This window comes from Kryptolebias marmoratus, linkage group LG2, assembly GCF_001649575.2.
Source record: "Kryptolebias marmoratus isolate JLee-2015 linkage group LG2, ASM164957v2, whole genome shotgun sequence".
NCBI lineage: Eukaryota > Metazoa > Chordata > Actinopteri > Cyprinodontiformes > Rivulidae > Kryptolebias > Kryptolebias marmoratus.
The window spans coordinates 26,366,329-26,388,521 of record NC_051431.1 but is presented as its reverse complement, the minus strand read 5'-3'; the positions used below and the strand labels follow the sequence as shown (position 1 = coordinate 26,388,521).

Here is a 22,193-nt window from a genome sequence, read left to right as displayed (position 1 = left end):
ACTAATGGTAAACATCGGGCTCCTTCGCTGAGTTTTTTTAATGAGATATTACTGGTCTGTCGCCCACGTTGCAAAGCAAAGGTCTTCTCAATATGGCGGCACAAACTCTCATCTCGCTAGTATACGTTGGACAGGAGCTGGCCATTCCAGTGTTTCTCTAGTTCAGTAGTGACGGAGTTAAAACAAGTCCTGCCCCTTCTGATGCTTGATTGGATGGGCGACACCGTTTCTCTGCTCTGATTGGCTTACAATTCCAAAACACTTCCGCAAATCTCGTCTGTTTGTGTTTTGACTGTTTTTTGGTGAGACAGCTCTTCAGACCACCACAAGTCCGGAATCAACGAGGCTGACTATCTGGATTCTGTGCTTCGGTTCGTAACTGGATTTACTTTAAATGTGTCATTGAGACCTAACAAACTTCTTACCCGAGTCTTCCACTTTGACGTTTTGAAAAGACTGATGAAATTTATCAGCTAGCTTGTAGGCTAGCTATCTTAGCTTCTGGGTCCTTACAAGTATAAGTTTAACGTTAGCAACAGCTGTGTTGTGTTGACACTTGTCACTTTGTTGGCAGTATGATGGGGTCCGGTGGTCGCTGGTGGTGCAAGCTCATGGATGACATATTTATATTTGTCAGAGTCTGAAGTTAGGAAGCCTGTCAGTCAGTTTGGTTTGATAGAGAAGCTCATCGCTGCAGTTTGGAGACGCTGTTCCTTCTGTTATCTCCAGCATTGCTGATAAGGCTTCAGTGTCCGAGCAGACGCGGTTTTTGTCTAGTCTTGGTAGTTATTTGACACAGGCGTGCAGATAAACAATTATTGACTATTTAAGGTCTACCTCATGTTTTCTTTGGTTAATAGAAAGTTTTACAGGCTGGGTAAAGGTTTCACATTAGCTTTCCAACTATATCTTTAGACTAACGAGATGCTACTAATAAATATAGAATCCATGTAGGATAAGCATGGAAAATGTTCATTAAACTATTTTGTTTTGTTGGCAAAAAACATTTTTTCATTTAACTACAAAACCTTTTGGCGTTGTATAACATACCTCAAATATTAAATAAAATGGTTGTATTTTAAAGAAGATTTATTAAAAAATGCTATTATTAATATGAAAACCTAATTTCTAATTAGATATGCTAACAAAGTTTTAAAATTATTTTAACTGTTAAGGAGCTTTTAAAAAAAACTTCAAATGATACCAAGATCAAGTACGGTTTCTGGGTTCATTACAAAAATTGGCATGTCTCCACATTTAAGATGTTCACCATGAAACTTTCAACAAACAGTCTTTGATGAATTTTTAGAAGCTTTTTTTCAGTGGTTAGAATAATATTAATCCTTTTTTAAGTAGTAATAAGTTTTTATGAATGCATGACTCGATGGGGGAAAAACAAAAAAACAGCTATAGCAAATTGAATTCTGGATAGTTTTCCTAGATATGATCAATTCAGATTCCCATTTTTCCAAACCACTAGCCAAATAAAAATGTGGGGATGGCCCTGTTATGTAGAAAAAACACATAAACCACAGTAGTTGGAACCAAGATTGCAGCTGAGTCAGCACTGAGAGAAACAGGCCTACTCTAATGACTACCTGGTCATTTTCTGTAGAGGTAATGATTGCTGTCGCCCCTGCTCCTGCACCTGACAAGCAGCCCCAAATCATCAATGTGCTGTTTTTCTTCATCATAATGTTTCATTGGGCCTGCACCAAACTGCAGTTACATCATCATCTCCTTGTCCAAAACAAGATCTGTGATTCACCACTGAATATCATTCTCATCCACAGTCCATGACTGCTTCTCTTTAGAACACAGTTTCTTTTGTTTTCTCTCTTTAGATATTGGATATATTGTTTTAGATAGATATTTTTCTCACAGATCACTCACAAAATTCTAATTTTTGAATTTGTCCATTTGTTGCTTTCTTTCCACATTTCTGTTCAGACCCTTTGGCATTCAGTGTCTACCTGTACGTTTCTTTTTTACAGCCTTACCATTTTGCTTGTGCCTGCTCAAGACTAACCTGACTAGGAGCAACAAGAATACTTTGCTACAATTTCTTTTGAATGGCCGTCTTGAAGAAATTTTAGATTTTTTTTCATTCTATCTGCTCACAACTCTGTTAATTAGCCTGTTTCCTGTAAATTAGCTCTCTGCAAGCACTTGCACACTCCTTTGCACATTTAGGGGTTAGTGCAGGGATTTGCTTTAGAAATGCAACTTACACGGTAATTCCTTTTATTAAATTAGGCTACTTAAAAAAACAAATTACAACCCTATGGAAAATAGGATTGTGCAATTTTTTTGCATATTTCTGGGTAATGTTGTTCAAATCTGATTAATTTTAATGCATGTTTATAACTCTGAAAAAGTTAGGACATTGTGTAAAATATAAATGAAAACAGACTCATATAATATCTCAAATGTTTAAAGTAAGAAACTTAATTTTTTTTTTTGAAGAAATAAGGTCATTTTAATTTGATAGCGGTAACACAGCTCTTTAAAATTGTTTTGGGGCCATGTTTCCCTCTGTGAAGCATCCTCTCTTCTTTTAACATCAATCTGTAAACATCTAGGAACTGAGGAGAGCAGCTGCTGGATGGTGTTCACAAATAGCTTCTTTTTGCATGATAGAGCTATAACTAGCATTTGTGGATGGCACAATAAACTGTGTTTCCAGTTTGTAATTTTTAGAAGCGTTCCAGAGCCAATGAGGAGATCATAACAGAATCAGACCTGTTTTTATTGCAGTTGCCCCTGAGGGCCCAAAGATCACAGGCATCCAATATTGACTTTCAACCTTGTCCTTGGCAAACACGTTAGAAGTTGCATTTACCACCACTCAAAGCAGTGGGTTTGTTTTCTTCTATAAAGGGGTGGAGCATTGCACAGAGGCCAAGTACCTGAGTATTTTGATTTACTTTAACTGGAACTGTGTGTCGGGTGTCAGAGCTCCTGTTCTTGACATTTATGGTGATGTCAAGTATTTTTTATTTGACGCTTATGGCAAGTCAAGTGTTACTACAGTGTGTTGAAATATCTGATCTTTCATTCTTACCCTCTTCAAACAGCTAGATGAAACATCTGCATGGATGTCTACCTATTCCTACAGTAGTCATCCTTCTCTGAGTCACAGTGAACAGAGTGTTTTTTGTTTGAGAGTGTTATCTCTGTCAGTGGTCAGCAGAGGAAACACCAAACTAACTGAAATTGACTTCACCCTGATATATCAGTAAAACATTAATTTGTTAAGGTTTAATCTTTGGACTGAAATTCTGCTGCTGTAGTGCACCACCCAGTGGTGTCTTAAGGTCATATATTGAACCTTAAGGATCTATTTAAATCTAATGCACCACTGCTATAATTTATTTGAAAGACATCTTTTTTAGTGCCTCAGTCTGTTTTATATTTACAAATTATTTGATAGTTTAGCTCTTTTGAAGTGGGGTTTTGTGGAAAAGGTTCTGAATAATTAACACATCACTAGTATGTAGTTCTTTGAACAACTTTAGTTTGGAAAAAAAAAAGTTGAATTCTAATTGGAGTGATGACCTGAGCGTAGTCTCAGTGAGGCCAAGTCCAAAGTAGATTGCTACCATCTTAAAATGACTCCAATGTCCAAAATTTCTTTGCTTCATTCAGATGCTGTTAATTATAAACTTTTATGGTTATTTCAACAGAAATATAATAATTTTGTCCTGGAAATTACAACTAGCTGCTGCCACTGCTTAAGCTTGCAAATAACCAAATAATTCTGTGCACATGAATGTGTAAGGCAAAACTGTTGATACTGTAAACGTTTATAAAATTGTGTTTACTTGAACTGCTTAAAGATTTTTTGACATTGGAGCTGTTTAAGACTGCAGCAATCCACTGTGTTTTTGGCTGCATTTGAACTAGGCCTTAGCTCGTCAGTCTGGTCAGAATTAAACTAATTCTCCAAACGGAAGTTTTTGGATGAAGTATCTAAAATGGGTAAGATATTAATTGTTAGCAGAAATTTCAGTTCAAAAGATCTGAATTATAGCTTTAGAAGTTGTGATAGGTATTCATAAATATTTCTAAACCAAATTTTATTTACTATTAGTTTTTTACTGTTCTTTCTTATGTTCAAACAGGAGTTAATTTCAGGTCAATGTTTGCTTTTTTACTTTTTGTTTTCAGTGTGAATAAGTAGAAAGTAAGTAAGTAAAATGTAAGTAAAAATTTATGTGTATAGTACATTTCAGCAGGCATTCAAAGTTCTTTACATCATAAAAACATCAGTAAAATCATTACAATAATTAAAAACATCATTACAATCATCAGTGAGAGCATCAGAAATGCTAATTAAATGTTCATTCTTTTTTTATGGTACAGTTTTAGGTTATAAAAACAACGAGAGAAGAATGGCATCAGACTCTCCACGCAGACCGAGTCGCTGTGCTGGAGGAGTGTTAGTGCGAGCACAAGCTGCAACGTAAGTTCATAAATCAATTGTTTTTATCTTTTAAATTATAAAATGGTGATACTGTAACTTTTTACTGTATGTGATGTACATTATATATGTGGTTGTTTTTTTTGCCATGTCCAAGTTCTTGAGAAGAAACTATAAAAAAGGGTCAGGCCAATTTCCATCCTTCCATTTCCCAGCAAAATACTAGAAAAAGGGAAGTCTTTACCCAACTTCATGATCACATGTCCAATTACAATTTTCATGAATCTCTTCAATCTAGATTCAGCACAGTGTAAAATCACTAATTATTTACTCACTGCTACAGACACTGGAGACATTAATTTAATCTTTGACCTTGACCTCTTTTCTGAATTTGCTACCATTTCCTACACTATCATTTTTGACTGTAAGACTCAAATTAGTATCGCTGGTGTAGCTTTCTCCTGGTATCAGTCTTACCTGGCTGACTGGAAATGGTTTGTCAACCTTGGTAACTCTTGTTTCCCTGCACTCACAGTGAATAAGGGAGCACCTCAAGGCTTTGTTCTTGGACCACTTTTCTTAGTCATTTACATACTCCCTTGTGGTCAAATCATCATCTGCAACAGTTTCAAATTCTGTTCATTTCCTAATAATGCCCAAATCTACACATGTAGAAATCCATTCATTCTGGTCAATTGCCTGTGAAACATGGAATCTCAGAGGTCTACATATTGGATTAAACTCAATAGCAGTAAAGCTGAACCACAATATCAGCACTAAGGAAGGTTGATATCTTTCTGAAGAAAAAAGGATTCTCCATCTGCTCATTCTCTGAGATTTGCTACCTTTGCATTAACCTGGACACTGTCTTTTTGAGTAAAATCTTTCACTAAATTAGTATTTTCTGTCTCAAAAACACCTCAAGGCTCTGGGTATCACTCCTGCATTTTGTGGCAGAAACCTTCATTTTAAATTCCATGACCTCCTGTCTTGTCTACTCCAAATGAATATTATTTGGGATGTCTAGTAGAATTCTCAAAAGACTTCAATATGTGCAGAACTCTGCTGCCAGTGTTCGTACCTGCAGCAAACCCTGGCAACACATCATTCCAAACCTCCAGTTAGGTCTCTGGTTAATAAAACAATTCTCCTTCTCACCTACAAGTCACTGTATGATTCTGCTCCTCTGTACCTCCCTGCCCTTTGGAATCTTCCCCCTGCTGACACATGCAACACTTCCTCTTTGGATATATTCAAAAAACTTCAAAAATGTTTCTTATCGTGAACAACCTGACTTAGTTTTTTTTTTTCCTTACAAGGTTTTGAACTGAACTTTTTTTTTGTTTATTACTTGTTTTATTTATTTATTTTTATTTATTTTTATTCTAATGTGAAGTGCTATTTTTGGTTTTATGAAAGGTGTCTTTCAAATATTAATTATTGTTTAACTTTTGCACATTTTACAAAAACATTTCTTGTTCTCACAGGGAGCAGTCGTACATGGAAAGTGTTGTCACTTTCCTTCAGGATGTAGTCCCCCAGGTAAGAATTTATTTGTTGAGTATGTCATGGATTCTAGTCTGGCATAACCAGCCAAATGCACAAATGTGACTTGAAATGTTGTGCTTATTTATATATACTGTTCATCCCTGGCAGAGTTAATGGTCCTTAAGTGTTGGCCTTTTTCATCAACTGAGGGAGATCATGGCCATTTTGTTAGTTGCGGTTTACATACTAGCAATGATGTCAAAATCAAAGCACTGGCTGAACTGCACAATGTCATACATGAGCAACAGATAGCTCACCCAGATGGATTTCTCATTGTGGCTGGGGATTTCAGCCTTAAGGTTCCGCAGATGTATCAGCACACAGACTTTCCATCATGGGAAAACAACATACCTAGTCTACACAATGCACAGAGGAGCATACAAAGACTCCTCCCTTACCCACTTTGGGTAAGGGAGGCATCTGAGCACAACACTGTTATGCTAACGCCAGCATACAGACCAAGGGATGAAATCACTAGACTAGTTCAAAAATCGAGTCTGGTTGAGTCTAGAGGGGGGCCTCCTCAGCACTTCAGAACTGCTTTAAAATCACAGATTGGATCATGTTTAAACAGGCAGCCACCTATAATCAACACACCAACATTCAAGAATATACAGAAACTGTCACTGCCTACATAAGCAAATACATTCATGACATTACTGAGATCAGGACCATCACAGTACAGGACAATCGGAAACCATGGCTGACACAAGTTTTTTTTTTTTCCAAACTTGTGAGTGGATTCTAGCATAAAAAAGAAACTGAGAACTTCACCATATAGTAAAAAATGAGAACCTTTTCTGATCTTCTCAAAAGTCTTACTAGTAAGTTCTGCAGCTTTTCACAGCTTCGCCCCTCCCCTGCAGCCAGCATCTTGTTGATGTGGGTGGGATGTGTGACACAGAAACGACTTCCTTTGCGGGTTTATTTCATTACAAGTATTCACCAGGCAGTTTTATCCAAAACGACTTACTGCTGACAAATATACAGGGTTACAGAGGGGTTGTTGTACAGAATTAATCAGAAAAAGGCTTTTAATACCAATTATGTTTAAACTTTTTTGTGTAGTCACTGTCACTGAGTAGCATAAAACTTAACTTCAGCCAGAAGGAAAAAAAGGATCAGTTTGTATATCATAATCTTTAACATTCTCATGCACGCAAATAGGATAATAGTAATTTCTGCTGTGAATTGTTTGTTGTTCATTCAAATGTCACATGTGTGCTGTTGTACAAACACTGCTGTTCACACCAACAGGTGATGATTCTCTGACCAGTCAGTCATCAGCAGTGTTTCCAATTCATTAAGTGGAAGCAGTCTGGGTTGCTTAGAACCTGAAGCTGAAGTAGTGGGTGCAATTAATTTGAGTAAGCCTGGCGTTGACCCAGGTGGAAATTATGATGAGCAGGAAAGGGAGAGGCCTCCTCTTAAATGTAGAGGACAGCATTTTGTGGTTGGAAAGGGTGTAGTTTTAAATCAGGGATGACACCTATCAGTGTGATCTAAGGTTATGGTTTTATTTAGCAGCTGGCGACATAAATATACAGAATACCAGAAATTACCTACTGTTTAACACACAGTCTGGCCGCTTCGTCAGCCAGGCTTGCAAATGGTGTGTAGCCACCAATAAAAAGTAATTTACCGTCAGTTGCTATTAGTTATGTTGTGCTATTTACAATGAGTGAACAAAGAAAGCTTAGAAGGCAGGGTTTCCCCCAGCTTATTATCAGCCTGGCGGGCTGCCAGGCTTCGGTAACCCGGCTGCCAGGCTACGCTCCGCTTGTTTATTATAAATGCGTCATTTTTTACATGTTTTTTTTCCACCCGCACCCCCAAAACCGATACCTTTATCTACCTCACCGCACGAGGATGTGCACGCCAACAGTGACGCAATCACGCTGTCCCCGTCCCTGTGCGAAGGCCCCGCATGGTGTTGTGTTGTGCACCTTTTGTAACTTGGCGCTGGTTACGTAGCGTACTGCCCCCATCTTTTTGGAGAATACTGCTCCGACGTAAGCGCCAAGTATAAACACCTCCACCGCGCGCTCAGGTCCGTGCGATTCTAATGAGCCCTGAGGCCTGGACACCTTCAGCTACCTGGAGTTAGCAGGTCACTGGAGCCACAGCAATAAACATAACGAGCGGGTTTAACCAAAGATGGTTAGTTGAGCTGAAATTCAGCGGGTGGCTTTACAAGACCGAATATGGTAAGCATGTTTTGTGCTTAGTGAAAATATTATCCGTGTTTACCAGTAAAATGATGCTATTAAATTCAGCATTAGATATGCTTTGTTTTGTTGTTACATGTAGCGATCCAACATGCAGCCTGTGGCACAAAAAGCACAGTACAGTACAACATCAGCCTGTTTTTCAGAGTTCTCTGATGTTATTCATTGTCTTTGACGTGAGACGTGTGTTGTTGCCTTGTTTGCACTTTTTCATTTATGTTAATTTAATTTATTCAATCAATCAATCAACTTTATTTCTATAGCACATTTTAAGAACCACATGGGGTAGCCAAAGTGCTGTACAATAGATAGATAAAAACAGTAAAAAGGAAATAGATAAATCAAATAAACAGATAAAAAGATATATATATAAAAAAGAGACACACACATACGGGCTCACAGCAGGTATGTTTTAGGTGCCAAGAAAGACAAAAATCACAGTGTGTTAAAAGCCAAAGAATAAAAGTGTGTTTTTAAAAGAGATTTAAAAAATTTTAAGTCTCTTTTTGTAAATGTGACTTAAATTAGGATTCAAATTAGGTGCAAACAATTTGTATTTATTTTAATTGTTTTTGTTTAAAAACGTATTTGAAAAGTTCCTTTTTGTAAAACTGTAGTTGTGTAAAGATTTGGCACAAATATCTTACAATATCATATAATAAATAACCATATTTAACAACAGCTCATTCTGAAATGAGCTCAAAACAGGCAGAACTGATCAGGTGAAATGTCAATATCTGAGAATAATTTTGTGTATTAAATGTAATGAGCATGTTTTGTATAGCCCACAGAGCTATCCTGACTTGTTCAATGAAGCATAATAGGTCCCCTTTAAATTATTAGGAATGTTAAAAACATTGTTTTGGTGACATTCCACTGTTTTATAAAGGGAACATTTACAATGAAGTTGGCTCTGATTTTCCTTTAATGCCTCATTTTTTGAGCAACTTTCTGATCTGACATGTCAAGTGACTTAGACAACTTGATGTTGTTATTATTTATGGATTGTTTTTAGAATGTTCAGTCCACATTTCAGCCCAAACCTCTGAAGGTTTAGTGACTGTGAGGCCTGTTACTAATCAGAAATAACTTTGAACAGTGGCACAGAGGATCAAATTTGGTCCTTCAGTCATTGCTGTTATCATTTATTACAGCAGCCATTTTTCCTGTTGTTGTTCTGTTTTTTTGTTTTTTTTTTTCTTGTTGTTGTTTATGATCAAATCCTTTAGTACTAAAAATGTCCCAGCTGAGTGTTCAAATAGTCTTTTGACTTTGATACTGCTCATGTTGTGTATTTTTTGCTCAGTGTTCTTTTTTTTTCCACTGCAGGCATATACAGGGGCTCCACCCACAGATGAGAAGGAGAAAGTCATTTGGGTTCGATTTGAGAAAGCTGACATCAACGGTAAGTCTTTAATAAAAAAGTACTGCTGTCATGCTTATTAAGCCACATGTGACTGCAGTCACACATATTTACAATCTTTTGAAGAGTTGCTCAGTATAAGACTTCAAATGCACATAACAGAAATGAGCACATATCTGTGGTGCCAGATCTGTTAACAAATTAACTAACAGTTTAGAAAGCTGGAGCACTAAATCAGTCCACAGATTATTTTATGACTTCTTACAAATTTTATATTATTTTTTAGTAATAACCCCAATCCTTTTCAGTGGAAGAATTACAGTCTCCACCTTTCTGAAGAGATTTCATCCCTACATATTTTTTGCTTTGTTTTTATTTAAAATACCCCAAATATGTTTTATTACATCAACGATAAAAGCTTCAAGTCAGGCAACATACTTAGTTTTCACTTTTTTCTTGGTTAGAAAGTTCAGTGAAAGTTTTCCCAGTGCTTTGGAACATTTTTTTTTAAATGACATAATTTAAGCCAGATTTGTGGATCTTTGCAGGGATTTTGAATAAAATCCTATTAATTGTTATTCTTAGTCCTCCAAAATTTGCAGACATGCATCCCATCTCTTTTCTTCACTGTGCAGTCTGGTCTTGACCAGATCCACACCAAAAATGCTAGGCCCAGTTTTGAGCTCATTCAATAAAAGAACTTGAAAACCGGAGCACTTGTCTGTGTTTTCACAGCTGTGCTTTGTAAATACTGTTCTGTCAGGACTATCAGTTTAGACTCATCTGTTCCTGACAAAAATTTAATGTTGAAAGTAAAGCTGGTAAAGACAACAGACAGCAATACTTTAGAGTGCAAATACAGTTGAATCCAGATGTTTACATACACTGTATGAAAAGACAGAACAATTTCTGTCTCTTTGTCTGTCATTAAATCAGGCTAAATATTTCCTGTTTAGGGCCGTTAGGATTCCCAAAATTATTTCTATTTGTTAAATGCTAGAATTATGAGAAATATATATATATATATATATATATATATATATATATATATATATATTTATTTATTATTATTTTCTTCCAAGTCCCAAGTTTACATGCACTAAGATTACTAGTCCAGATGATGATGTCATAGCTTTGGAAGCTGATTGATAAGCTGACAATATTTGAGTTAATTGGAGGCACATCCGTGGATGTATTTTAAGGCACTCCTCAAACACACTGCTTCTTTGCGTGGTATCATGGAGAAATCAAAAGAAATCAGCCAAGATATCAGGGGGAGATTTGCTGACCTTCACAACTCTGGTTCATCCTCGGGTACAATTTCCAGATACCTGAAGGAGCCACGTTCATCTGATCAACAATTCTTCACAAGTACAAACAAGATGGGAATGTCCTCACATTATAGCCCTCAGGAAGGAGATGGGTTCTGTGTTCCTGAGATGAACATGTTTTGGTAGGAAATGTGCATGTCAACCCCAAAACAAAAGCTAAAACCTTGTTTAGATGCTGCTGAGGCTTGTCTGAGTGTGTCATTATCCACACTGTACCTACATGAACTGGAAGGTCACTCAAGGAGGAAGAAGCCATAACTCTTAAAGTAACTATAAAAAACTATGGTGACCTTCACAAAATAGATGGCATCATGAAGAAAGTACAGTATGTGGAAATATTGAAGCAACATCTCAAGACATCAGCCAGGAAGTTAAAGCTTGGGCATAAATGGGTCTTCCAAATGGACAATGACCCAAAGCATACTGCCAGGTTTGTTACAAAATGGCTCGAGTACAACAAAGTCAGTATTTTGTAGTGGCCATCACAAACCTCTGATCTCAATCCCATAGAAGATGTGTGGGCAGAACTGAAAAAGTGTGAGTGAGCAACCTGACTCAGTTGCTCCAGGTCTGTAGGAGGAATGGTAGACAATTTCAGTAAACTATTGTGAGAAGCTTGTGGAAGGATATCCAAAATGTGTGATCCAAGTTATACAGTTTAAATGCAAAGCTACCAAATACTAAGGAACTATAAACAAACTTGTGACTTTAAGGAAAGTACTAAAAATAAAAAATAAAATTCTCTCTCAATTTGTGCATTTAGCAAATAGAAATGATTTTGGGAATCCTAACAAACATAAAACAGGAAATATTTAGTTTGATTTAATGTCAGACAGTGGGAAAAAATGGTTAAGTGTCTTTTTTATACATTATATGTAAACATCTGGTTTACATAAATAATAAATGCTGGCTAATTTTTTGCAAAAAATCACCCATTAATGCAATTTTTTAAAAGTATTAATTATAACTTCTTATTAACGGGTTTTAAAGTGTTTACAGCTGAATTAAAAACTGGGTTATTGACTATTTATTAATCTCTTATATTGGTACCCTTACAAGAAACACATCTGACAGATCTTTAGTTTGTCAGGAAGTTGTGTGGTCAAACACTAAATAAAATGAACTGTTTCCCTTTCTGTTTTCACAGACACAGCCCGAAACCCAGAGTTTATTGAGATGCACAGTGGGACCTCTGACCCTCCGCTCTGCCTTCTGATTGGTTACACTGATGGCATGCAGATCTGGAGCATATCTGTAAGTCTGTTACATTTCTATGTATTTTTACCTGATCTTTTTGTATGATTTGTCTTCATAAATCTAACAAATTCAAATGGTTATGAGTGATAATGTGATAAAAAAAAATCATAAATGTAGGGGAAAAAATAGTCATCTCAAGATATCTAATTGCCTGCTGCCTTGAATAGCAGGTGATCATGTAATTGTATGTGTCATGAATACATTTGTTTGTCTGTCCGTTAGCAAAATATCTCATGAACAACTGGACAGATTTTACTAAACCTCTTAGAGAGTAATAATTAAATGTATAATTACAGTCAGTAATTTACATCACTCATTATGAGGATGAATCTCATTCATTTTGGGCTTTAAATGATTTATTTTGAGCTGTTCTTTTTCTTAAAAAAAAGTTAAAAAACAAAAACAACTGGACTTCTATTCTGTAGCTGAAGACGTTTCGCTTCTCATCCGAGGAGCTTTCTCAATTCAGAAATAGAGAGTGTGAAGTTGAGCTTTTAAAGCTGAGAGGAAACCAGGGGTGGCCAACCCTGGCCTTGGAGGGCCACTATCCTGCATGTTTTACTTGTTTCTCTGCTCCCACACACCTGATTTAAATCAATGGGTGATTAACAGGCTTCTGCAGAACATGAAGAGGTAATTTAATCGTTGAATCAGGTGTGTTGGAGCAGGGAAACAAGGAAAACATGCAGGATAGTGGCCCTCGAGGACCAGGATTGGACACCCCGATGTAAACAATACGTCCTTCCTGGGTTCAAGAGACTTTTTCTGGTCCTGGATCTGTTAGAACATGTATACTGTTTCACCACGTGGAGTTTGAAAATACAATAAAGAAACAATAATAAATGAATATCACTTCTACTATGAAGTGTTATTCATAGTTAAGTTATTTAAATGTAAAGTTACAACCTCCCTTCCCCAGATTCCTTTTAAATTTCCGGTTGTAAGGCAACAAAACTGAGTCTGCGATGGGGAGTGAATGCTTTTGTAATGTACTGTATATTGTCTAAAACACAATCAGCTTTTACAGAAACTCTAAAATTAGTTAATAATAATTAAGAACCCTGAATAAAATTGAAATCATCTAAAATCATATTCACAATTTTTTGATTCACAGCAATCTGAGTTTATTTGTTAAATAGGGAGTATTCAAAATCTGAGCTATATAACATGTCTGTTAAAAAATCGTAACGGGAAACCGACTGCTGTAGTCAGTCAGAAAAAAAAAATAGAAAAAGAAACTCAGAGTTTTATTTGTTAAATCCTATATTTTACCAGCTGCCCTTGTCGTCGCCTAAAAACTATTTAAGTTCACCTCTTTGTCCACTAGATGGGAGTGTTCACCACGTTAAGTGCTATTTTCATGTCAAATGGGAGCTCAACTTCTTTATCTTTTGGTTTACAACTTAAGTCCCAGGTTCTTCCTGAGTGTTCCTACTTTTGTTTTTAGTAAAGAAGGTATTTTCTTTCAGAATAGTCAAATCACTATGTAAGGAAATTCTTTATTTGTCCAACCTTTTAGTTTACCTGGAAGTTCCCATTGAAATAAACCATCTTCTTTTCCAAGGATTCCTGGTCAAGATGGTGGCATAAATACAATTCAAGGACAATCATATAAGTCTCAGCACAGGAGAAAGAAAAAACATTTGTACCATACATTCGATATGAGCAATACGTTTTATGACTGGTTAAGAACTAAGGGAAACTTACAAGTTTCTTTGAGTGCAGTTTTTAAAATTCCTTTAAAAATATGAAAAGAGGAAAGGATGTGAAGGCTGATGATGGTTTGAAGATTTTTCCAGAGTTGTGGAACAGAAAAAAGGGCAAAAAACAGTTCAAAATGCATCCTGGGGACAGATAAGAGAATTTTTGACAAGGACCTGGTATAATAAGTGTTAGTATGATATAACAAAAAGGCTTGTTACTAAAGTAGGTAGAGTACCCAACAAAGCTTTTGCAATACATAGCAATATGTGCCTTTACTGTAACTACTAAATTCATGTTGTGAATTGTAGTGCAATATTAAAACCTGGAAGGACTGTGGTGAGCTGCCAGCCACTTCAAAGAAGTGTGGCTGGGAGGGGAGCTGCGATTGGAGATCATTTGGTCGGATCAAATTAAAAAAAAGAGATTAAAGCTGAGATGTTAAATAGTGAAGAAAAGGGCATTTTGTATGTACAATTTTAAAATACTTTATGGTAACAGCTTTAAGAGCTGTGCAGCAATTAAAAGAGCCAATCCTCTGTGAATCGCTCAGAAATAAAAGAAATCCTAAACATGCTTTGGACTAGTAATATTGGACTGTGAAGCAGTGGTACCCTGTTCCAGAGTGACGTAAACATCATAGTAGGGAGGCAGAGGGATAAGGTGATGCCTCCTCAAGCTTTGTATCTGCTTGGCTAATACCTGAATATACTTAATTAGCAAGTTTTTTCCACCAGTGGTTCTTTCTTGATGGCACATACATAATCCAAGATGACAATACAAGGATTAACCACACTCAATTTTAAAAGACTTACTCGGGGGCATAAAACTTTTTTTTTCTTACTTGGAAGAGTCTTGTCTTTAATCCTACAGAGAATACTTGAGATGTGCGAGAGAAAACTTAAACACTCCCTTGGTGAGAAATTATTGTAACTCTGAAAGAAATGTATAAGCTTATCAAAATAAAGCCACATTGAATTTGTGATGTCATCAAGATAACAATGTTTCCAACAAATTTGGAGTGTTAGTTTATGTCACCCCGGCAGTCTAAGTTTAAGGTGTGGTCACAAGAAGGAGACCTTCTATTAAAAAAATGACAGTATTATCAGTAGAATAACATAGCCTCTGCCATTTAGATAAAACTCAAAATTAAAATAAAAACGGGGTTAAATGTCACACACTGCGGAGCATAGTTCTGTTTGTTTATGATTTATTTTTTTGAAGCTGGATGTTGTTGGATGTTATTTTTTCCTGTCCAATCTTGCTCATATGACTTGTTGAATGTTTTACTCCAAAAGACGTGCCAGGCAGGATAGGAGAGTTAGTTTGAACTCTCTGAGTCAGTCGTTGGAAAATCATTAGAGGATTTTGTCAGCTCTGTAACTTTACAAATTACCCACAATGCTGCTGAGGTTTCTTTCAGCAAGTATCGCCTTTCATATAGAGACTGTCACCAAAACATGCAAACTTCACATACATCCTGTGAGATCTAAACACTCCCCAGTCCTTAATCAGCCCCTTTCTAAACATCCACAGGCCGCAGATAGAAGGACACACTCTTTTGCTTTATCCGTGATCACACACACACTGGCCACTGTGATGTGGTAACTCCCGTTCTGCTAGCAGATTTTCTGTTGCAGTTGTAATGATGGAACAGAGTCGTCCAGCTATTTTAACCACTTTACACACACCCAGATAAAATACAAGCCTGATGAGCCTCCTTTGCTTTTAGCTATCCAGCCTGGCCTCATCTCGTGTAACGCTGTGTTGCCTCATTGTTTCTGTCAGTTTTCAAAGTTTACAGGATATTGCTGGGTTGTTTCTTTTCCACGGGGTTTAAAGTAAGCTTCGAAGGTGCCTTACTCTTTAGCCCTTGAGTGACTGTGAAGTGTTTGTGACATTTGCTAGGCCAACACCCTCTGTAATGGCCCAGCACAGTGTGAACATGCACGTCTTCACACACACTCCATGCACTTATAAGATGGAAGCCTGTGACTGGTTGTATGGATGCTGACAGAGGTGTTTAGGTGATGTAGATAAGTGTCGCCTCACGCTGGAGAGGTGTCATCGACCGCTGCCCGATAACAGGCAGTCTGTCTTGGACTAATTATCTGTCTGCATACGTGTTGAAATGAAATGCTTTAAGGCCAGAATCGGTGAAAGTGTTGGGGACTATGAAGTGTAATACAAAAGCTGCCAGCTTGATGACTGTGAGATTTTAATGTAAGCAAACTAAAGTTACTGTTACTGAAAACATAGGAGATAGAAAGGACTTCAAAGGTAAAAAAAACCCAACAAAGAAAAAGGGGGATAGATGGGCTACTGAGAGGACTGGCTATAAACAGATCATTTTAGAGTGGCTGATTCTCTCAAAAGTAAAAAAAAATAGGCAGAAGTTTACAAGTCTGAAAAAAACTGCATTTAAAAATGGTGGAACAACTTCAAAATATTGTTCCTCAATGAAAAAAAAAGCTTGTGAATATTCCTTCATTTACAGTTCATAATATGATCAGACGATTTTGAGGATCTGGAATAATCTCTGAGCTTAAAGGACAAAAGGCTGAAAGTCAATATTTGATGGCGGTGATCTTCTGGCCCTCAGGGGCCACTTGATTAAAAACAGGTCTGATTCTGTTCTGGACATCACTGCATGGACAACACTTCCACAAATCATTGTCTGTAAACACAGTTTGCTTTGTCATCCACTAGTCATCCACAGCTGCTTAAAGCTCTATCATGTAAAAAGAAGTCATATATGAACACCATTCAGAAACGGCTGTCTTCTGTGGGCCAAGGCTCATTTAAAATGGACTACAACAAAGTGGAAAACCATTCTGCAGTGTGAAGAATCAAAATTAGAATTTCTTTTTTTGTAACCAGTGCACAGTTCAAAAGCTTGCCTCTCTAATAGTATAGGGATGCATTAGTGCCTGTCATACACATCTAGGCAGCATACACATCAGCATACACATCTAGAAAAAGCATCATCAACACAGAAAAGTATACACAGATTTAAAAAGAATATATGCTCCCATCCAGCCAAAAAAAAAAGCTTGAGCAAAGAAGACCCAGGACTGTTGAACAGACAAGAATGGGACAACATTCCCTCCAAAAACTCCATCAACTGTTCTCCTCAGGTCCTAGATGTTTACAGACTGATATTAACTAAACAAGGAAAGCTTCTCATTGGTAAACATGACCCTGTCCCAACCTTTTGAGGTGTGTCACTGCCATATAATTCAAAATTACCTTATTTTTCCCCAAAAGTGGTACAATTTCTGAAACATTTAAAAAATAAAACAACTGGACTTCTTTGAGGGAAATGACTGAGTATCAAGTTTATTGTTCAATTGTAAGTTTTAGATTGCACTTACCTGTGGACGATCTCCTGGAAGAGCCAAAGATTTTTTGATGTTGATTATGAAAATGTCACACGTGTGCACGGCAATGTTGTGCTTGCAGTCGCTGTTTAGACGAGACTGATGTAGAACTTGCTGTACTTTCCATGCCAGGTCACTAGCTGGCGCTATGATTTTTGTAATTCAATGGCATGCACATGCACACATGCAACACTAGTCTCAAGCATGAAAACTGTTACAGGTTCATTCAGTGTAGAATGTGAGAAATGTGTTTCCACTGGTTGAAGAGATGGTGTAGTACATAAGTGTTCTGTGTCAGAAGCTCTGATTAATTGAAAAGAGCGAGCAGCATCATACGCCATTGTTACTGTTGACCTACTCACGCAAGCAGTCCATAGCGTGCATGTATCGTTTTACACCGATACCAGGCGTTTCCAAATACTTCCAATCTGAGACTTGGATTCAAAATGTTTCAATATCAGAGAAAGTGATTGCTGTAGTTATGTAAACAAATGAACTCAAAGGCAGCAGAAATGTTGAGGTTTCACTTTAAAAAAACGACGTCATGTAAACAGGACCTTAAAAAGCGGAAATCTGAGACCACCTCCTCAGTTTAAAGTTTTCCAACTTTTTTGGAGTTGTACATATATTATTTCTTTCTATGTTGGGTTTGGGGGCAACTGTGGCATAGTGATTAGAGCAGTCGTCCTCCGAAAGATAGTTGGAGGTTCGAAACCTGGCAGTAGTCACATGTCAAAGTGTCCCTGGGCAAGACACTGAACCCCTCATTGCCTCTGATGTGCCCTGTTGGTGTATGTTTAAAGCATTGACTAGTCTCTATAGACTGATTTATTCAGATTAGCTTTGTAGAAATGTAGTAGAGTGCTGTATAAATGTTCATGTGGATGGGGAAATGAGGGCAGATTGTGTTGTAAAGAGCTTTGAGTAGCCTGGTTTGCTAGAAAGGTGCTATATAAGTACATTTCATTTACCATTTTGGTCAAAGTGACACACTGCAGGCAAAACTAAAGAGCAGTGTGCGGTCCATCTAACTTTTTGTCCCCCATCAAAATAAATATAATAATTATATTTAGTCTTCCTCAATGACTGATGGGAATAGGCACCCACCCTCCTACAACCTGAAAAGGAAAAAGCAACTAAAGATAATGGATGGGATTTTATTTAATTTCTGTTTGTCTTTTTACACACAATTTGATGTTTAAAAGGTTTTTTTTTTTTAAACTGACACAGTACAAGTCTGAGATGATATTTTGATAATTACCATGTTGGAGCTTTTGCTTGTAGACAAAATATTTATTTCTTTTTCAGGATTTGTAAAACATATATAGCCTACAATTTTGTATTAATCTGGTTTGCCAGTACCTTTTGAGGAAATTGCACTGAGCATGTAACATAAAATAAATATTCTATTTACTTTATGTTTAAAGTCTACATGAGTGGTGCCCAATCCTGGTCCTGGAGGACCACTATCCTGCATGTTTTAGTTGTTTCTCTGCTTTGACACACCTGACTGAGTGATTAACAGGCTTCTGCAGAACTTTGAGACCTGCTGAAGGTCCTGCTGAAAACATGCAGGATAGTGGTCCTCCAAGATCAGGATTGGATACCACTGGTCTACTTGGTACCTATAATTGCTCAGTTATTAAAAGTAAACAAAGAGTACTAAAATTATTTTTCTTTTCAAATTTTTTAAAGACTTTTTTTAAACACATTTGATTTTGAACAGTTTTTTTGTTACTGTTACCAGCTCAAGTAAACGTGTGCTTTAATTCATTTGATGATGTTAAAATATAAAACTGTAGGATGCTTCTGTTCAGCTGGGCTCCTGTTGTTGTAGTTGCATGTCAGAAAGAGCCACGAACAACCACCTGTTACTCAAGCAGCAGCTCCGTCCAAACCCCCAATATGTCCAGCACTGTGTAAGTGCGTGTATATCCACTCGTGAATATGGCCCAGATATCTGTTAACAGCTCATGGCATTACATTTGAGAGATTAAAACAGAACAGCAGACACTGGGATTCCACAAAATAAATAAATGAATAAAAAAACATTCAACACAAACAGGAAAGGATATAATAAATGTATGTATGTTGGAAAAGCAACTTTGAAAAGCAATTTAGCATATTGCATGGTCTGTGTGACTAATGTAATGCTGGGATTGTTGTTGATGGTGGAGGATGTCACACAGAGCCACGTAAGGTGAGGATGAGCTGTGGGGTAATGCACAATAACCCTGCGCATTAACCTCCAACCCTCCCGTTCTCATTTTAATCCAACAAATTCCATTATTGTCCCTCGCAGGTCCATTTGCCAGCAAAGAAATCTTCCATGCTGCCAGCATCTTTTTATCCCAACTACCAGTGCTCATACAACGTACTGGTCTCTGGTGTTAATCCACCTGTGCTGAAGCACTTTAAATAAAGACACAGCTTTAAACCTGCCACTTTTCAAAGGCTACTGATTGCACAAAAGAGTGATCATCCCCTCAGATGGGTTTAAAGATTTAAAACAAACAGATTAATGCACCAGTAAAGTGATAATGCAGGCTTTTACTGTAATTTAGTGTATACAAAAGCAACGAAAGTGGGGCATTCTGCACTTAAAACAATGTGGCATTACACACGCTAAATACTGCTAAGATCCACAAAGGCCAGTGAACTAATAATATACAGGCATGTCACATGAATGGAGGAAGCCTAATCTGGACTGTATACACATGCACAGGCATCCATTAAAGTATTGTACACTTTAGTGATTTCTATTTCCTCTCTAAATAAAAACCAGTAATCTGAAAAGTTGAAAATCTGAACTGTTAAATAAAGCTTTAATATTTATCTCTAAATGTTATTTAAAACCAAACATGTTGGAATGCCCTTGTTTGATCAGTGAAATCAGAGGACAAACTCAAATAATAGTTATTTTAGAACATGCATTATTTTTCATAAATCTGTCAAACACATGCTGTGTCCAGTGTATCAAAAGTAAAGAGAAGTCAAATTATTGTCAGCCACTCAGATTCTGACAAAGTCGGGAACTTGAGTGTGTCTGCACAGATGGAGCTGAGCATTTTAGGTTCCAAAGAGGTTCTGTTAGAATCACTGGACTGTCTCCTGTAATGACAAAAAATAATAAAATGTATTTAACTACTTGACTAATTTCTTGTTTGATAAATGAACACAAAAATGATCAACATTCATTTTTCAACACATTTCAACAAATTTCACAATTAAAAGAACACATTTCACAGTTGCATTAATCATGTTTTTTTCTTTAGTGAGTCTTAATAAAAATATAAGACCACTCTGTCTCTACTGATGAGATATTCCCAGGGTGCGAGGCCTCGGAAAACAGTTTATCCAAAACAATGCCTAAATGCTCTCTAAATAATCAAGCTTATAAAAAGATGCTCAGAATGAGACCATGAGAAGAAACCAAGTAAATATTAAAGTTTCGATTTTTACACATCACTTCAGACATTTCCATTAACTGAATTTGTGCAACATAACTGCATTGATGCACATGAAGCAGGTTCTAACACAGCCTTGATTGTAAAAAGGTGTTTGCAAATAAGTTAAACTCACCCTAGGAAGCTGTACTCAAAAATCATTGTTATAGTTGAAAAACGTCAGCTCACTTCAATGTGAGCTAAGGAAAAGATGAACTGAAATGGATAAATAATAAATTAGTTTAGAAATAATTTTACGAAGGACCAATAATTTTATGTAGTGTTATATCCTGAAGATTACAGACATTCTTGAACATCCAGTTTATGAGCAGAATTAAGGTTAATATTTGATCAGACCTATCATTTGTATTCCATGGTCACAAAAGCAAAAATCGAAGGTTGTGTATTTTATTTAGTTGTTAACACTTGTTTAGGTGTTCAGGGTATTTCTTATTCTATTGACTTTGTAACGCTGTTTCTTATTTTGACACATGTTGATGTGTTTTAAAATTCTTTTTACGTGCTGACATAAAAAGAATTTATATATACAGCTGTTAAGAGGCAATAATATTTTCTGTAATATATCAGTTCTAGAATGTGTGTATGTGATCCTTTTGTTTGTGAAATGTTTGTTACCTTTTGGGTGTGTCCTTGTAGCGGCCATCTTGGAACCTACCAAAGAGGAGGCCCGCCTCAAACCCAGCTCTTTTATAGAAAGGCCCATGTTTGCCGGACTTTGATTGGCTGGGCAGTTAATTGAGAAGGTGGGGACAACAGTATATAAGAGGACTGTTGGCTGAGCCAAGAGAGAGAGGAGAAAGCTTGAGATGTCATTTTGTCTTGTCTGTGAGCCATGCTGTGCTGAAGGAGGCCTAATAAACCACCTTTGTTTATGCTACAGCCAACTTTGAGGAGTTTTTTTTCTTCCACACCACACCTCTCAGTGTAACAATTACAAATAAACCAAATGTTATAGCACATTTTTCCCCATTAAGCTAAGTATGAATCATCCAGAAAAAGCCATGTTGAAACACAACAACATCATGCAAAAAGGAACAGGCAATAACTGCAAATTAACCATAAATCATAAAAGTTTAAAAAGACAAAAAAGAAATATGTTTCAGCCTATAACAATTGTAAATGAAATGCAGTGTAGAGAACACATCACCCGGAAGTTTTTGCTTTCTGTTTTACTTTGTTTTGTTTAACTGCTTCTGTGATGAACTGCTGAACAATTTAGTTACCGCCCTTGTGTCCTTTGAATGTCATACTGTCACATAAATTAAAGGTGAAATGAAATAAAATATTAAAAATAATCAGTTTTCATGTTTTTCTTTTAGTTAAACACTATTATAAAACAATCCAGTGGCTTATTTCTCTGATTTAAAATGTTAATGACTTGTTTTTAGAGTTTTTATGTCAAAACCCTGAAGTGGGCTGATTGTGTGGGCGGAGTTACCTATTTGGTTGGCCATGTAGAAGGAGGTGGGGCCAAATCTTGCAGGCTGCTGTAGGA

At 36.8% G+C, this 22,193-nt stretch overlaps 1 protein-coding gene and 1 long non-coding RNA gene across 4 annotated transcripts in view; one reads left to right on the top strand and one right to left on the bottom strand.

Annotated features, from left to right (window-relative positions):
- Positions 1-267: 267 nt before the first annotated feature.
- The window catches only part of bcas3 (BCAS3 microtubule associated cell migration factor), a 383,299-nt gene continuing 361,373 nt past the window's right edge, over positions 268-22,193 (top strand). For all 3 annotated transcript variants that reach the window (XM_017422045.3, XM_017422044.3, XM_037973032.1), the window contains exons 1-5: positions 268-371; positions 4,366-4,465; positions 5,911-5,965; positions 9,529-9,604; positions 12,041-12,147. In XM_017422045.3, the coding sequence (XP_017277534.1) occupies positions 4,395-4,465; positions 5,911-5,965; positions 9,529-9,604; positions 12,041-12,147 (309 nt within the window). In that variant the 5' untranslated portion in view covers positions 268-371; positions 4,366-4,394. The remainder of the gene's footprint in view (positions 372-4,365; positions 4,466-5,910; positions 5,966-9,528; positions 9,605-12,040; positions 12,148-22,193) is intronic.
- Positions 19,704-21,449, bottom strand: LOC112450712. The gene is made up of 3 exons (XR_003039378.2): positions 21,314-21,449; positions 20,814-20,893; positions 19,704-20,342 (listed from the first exon to the last, which is right to left on the bottom strand). It is a non-coding gene; the product is annotated as an uncharacterized LOC112450712 (long non-coding RNA).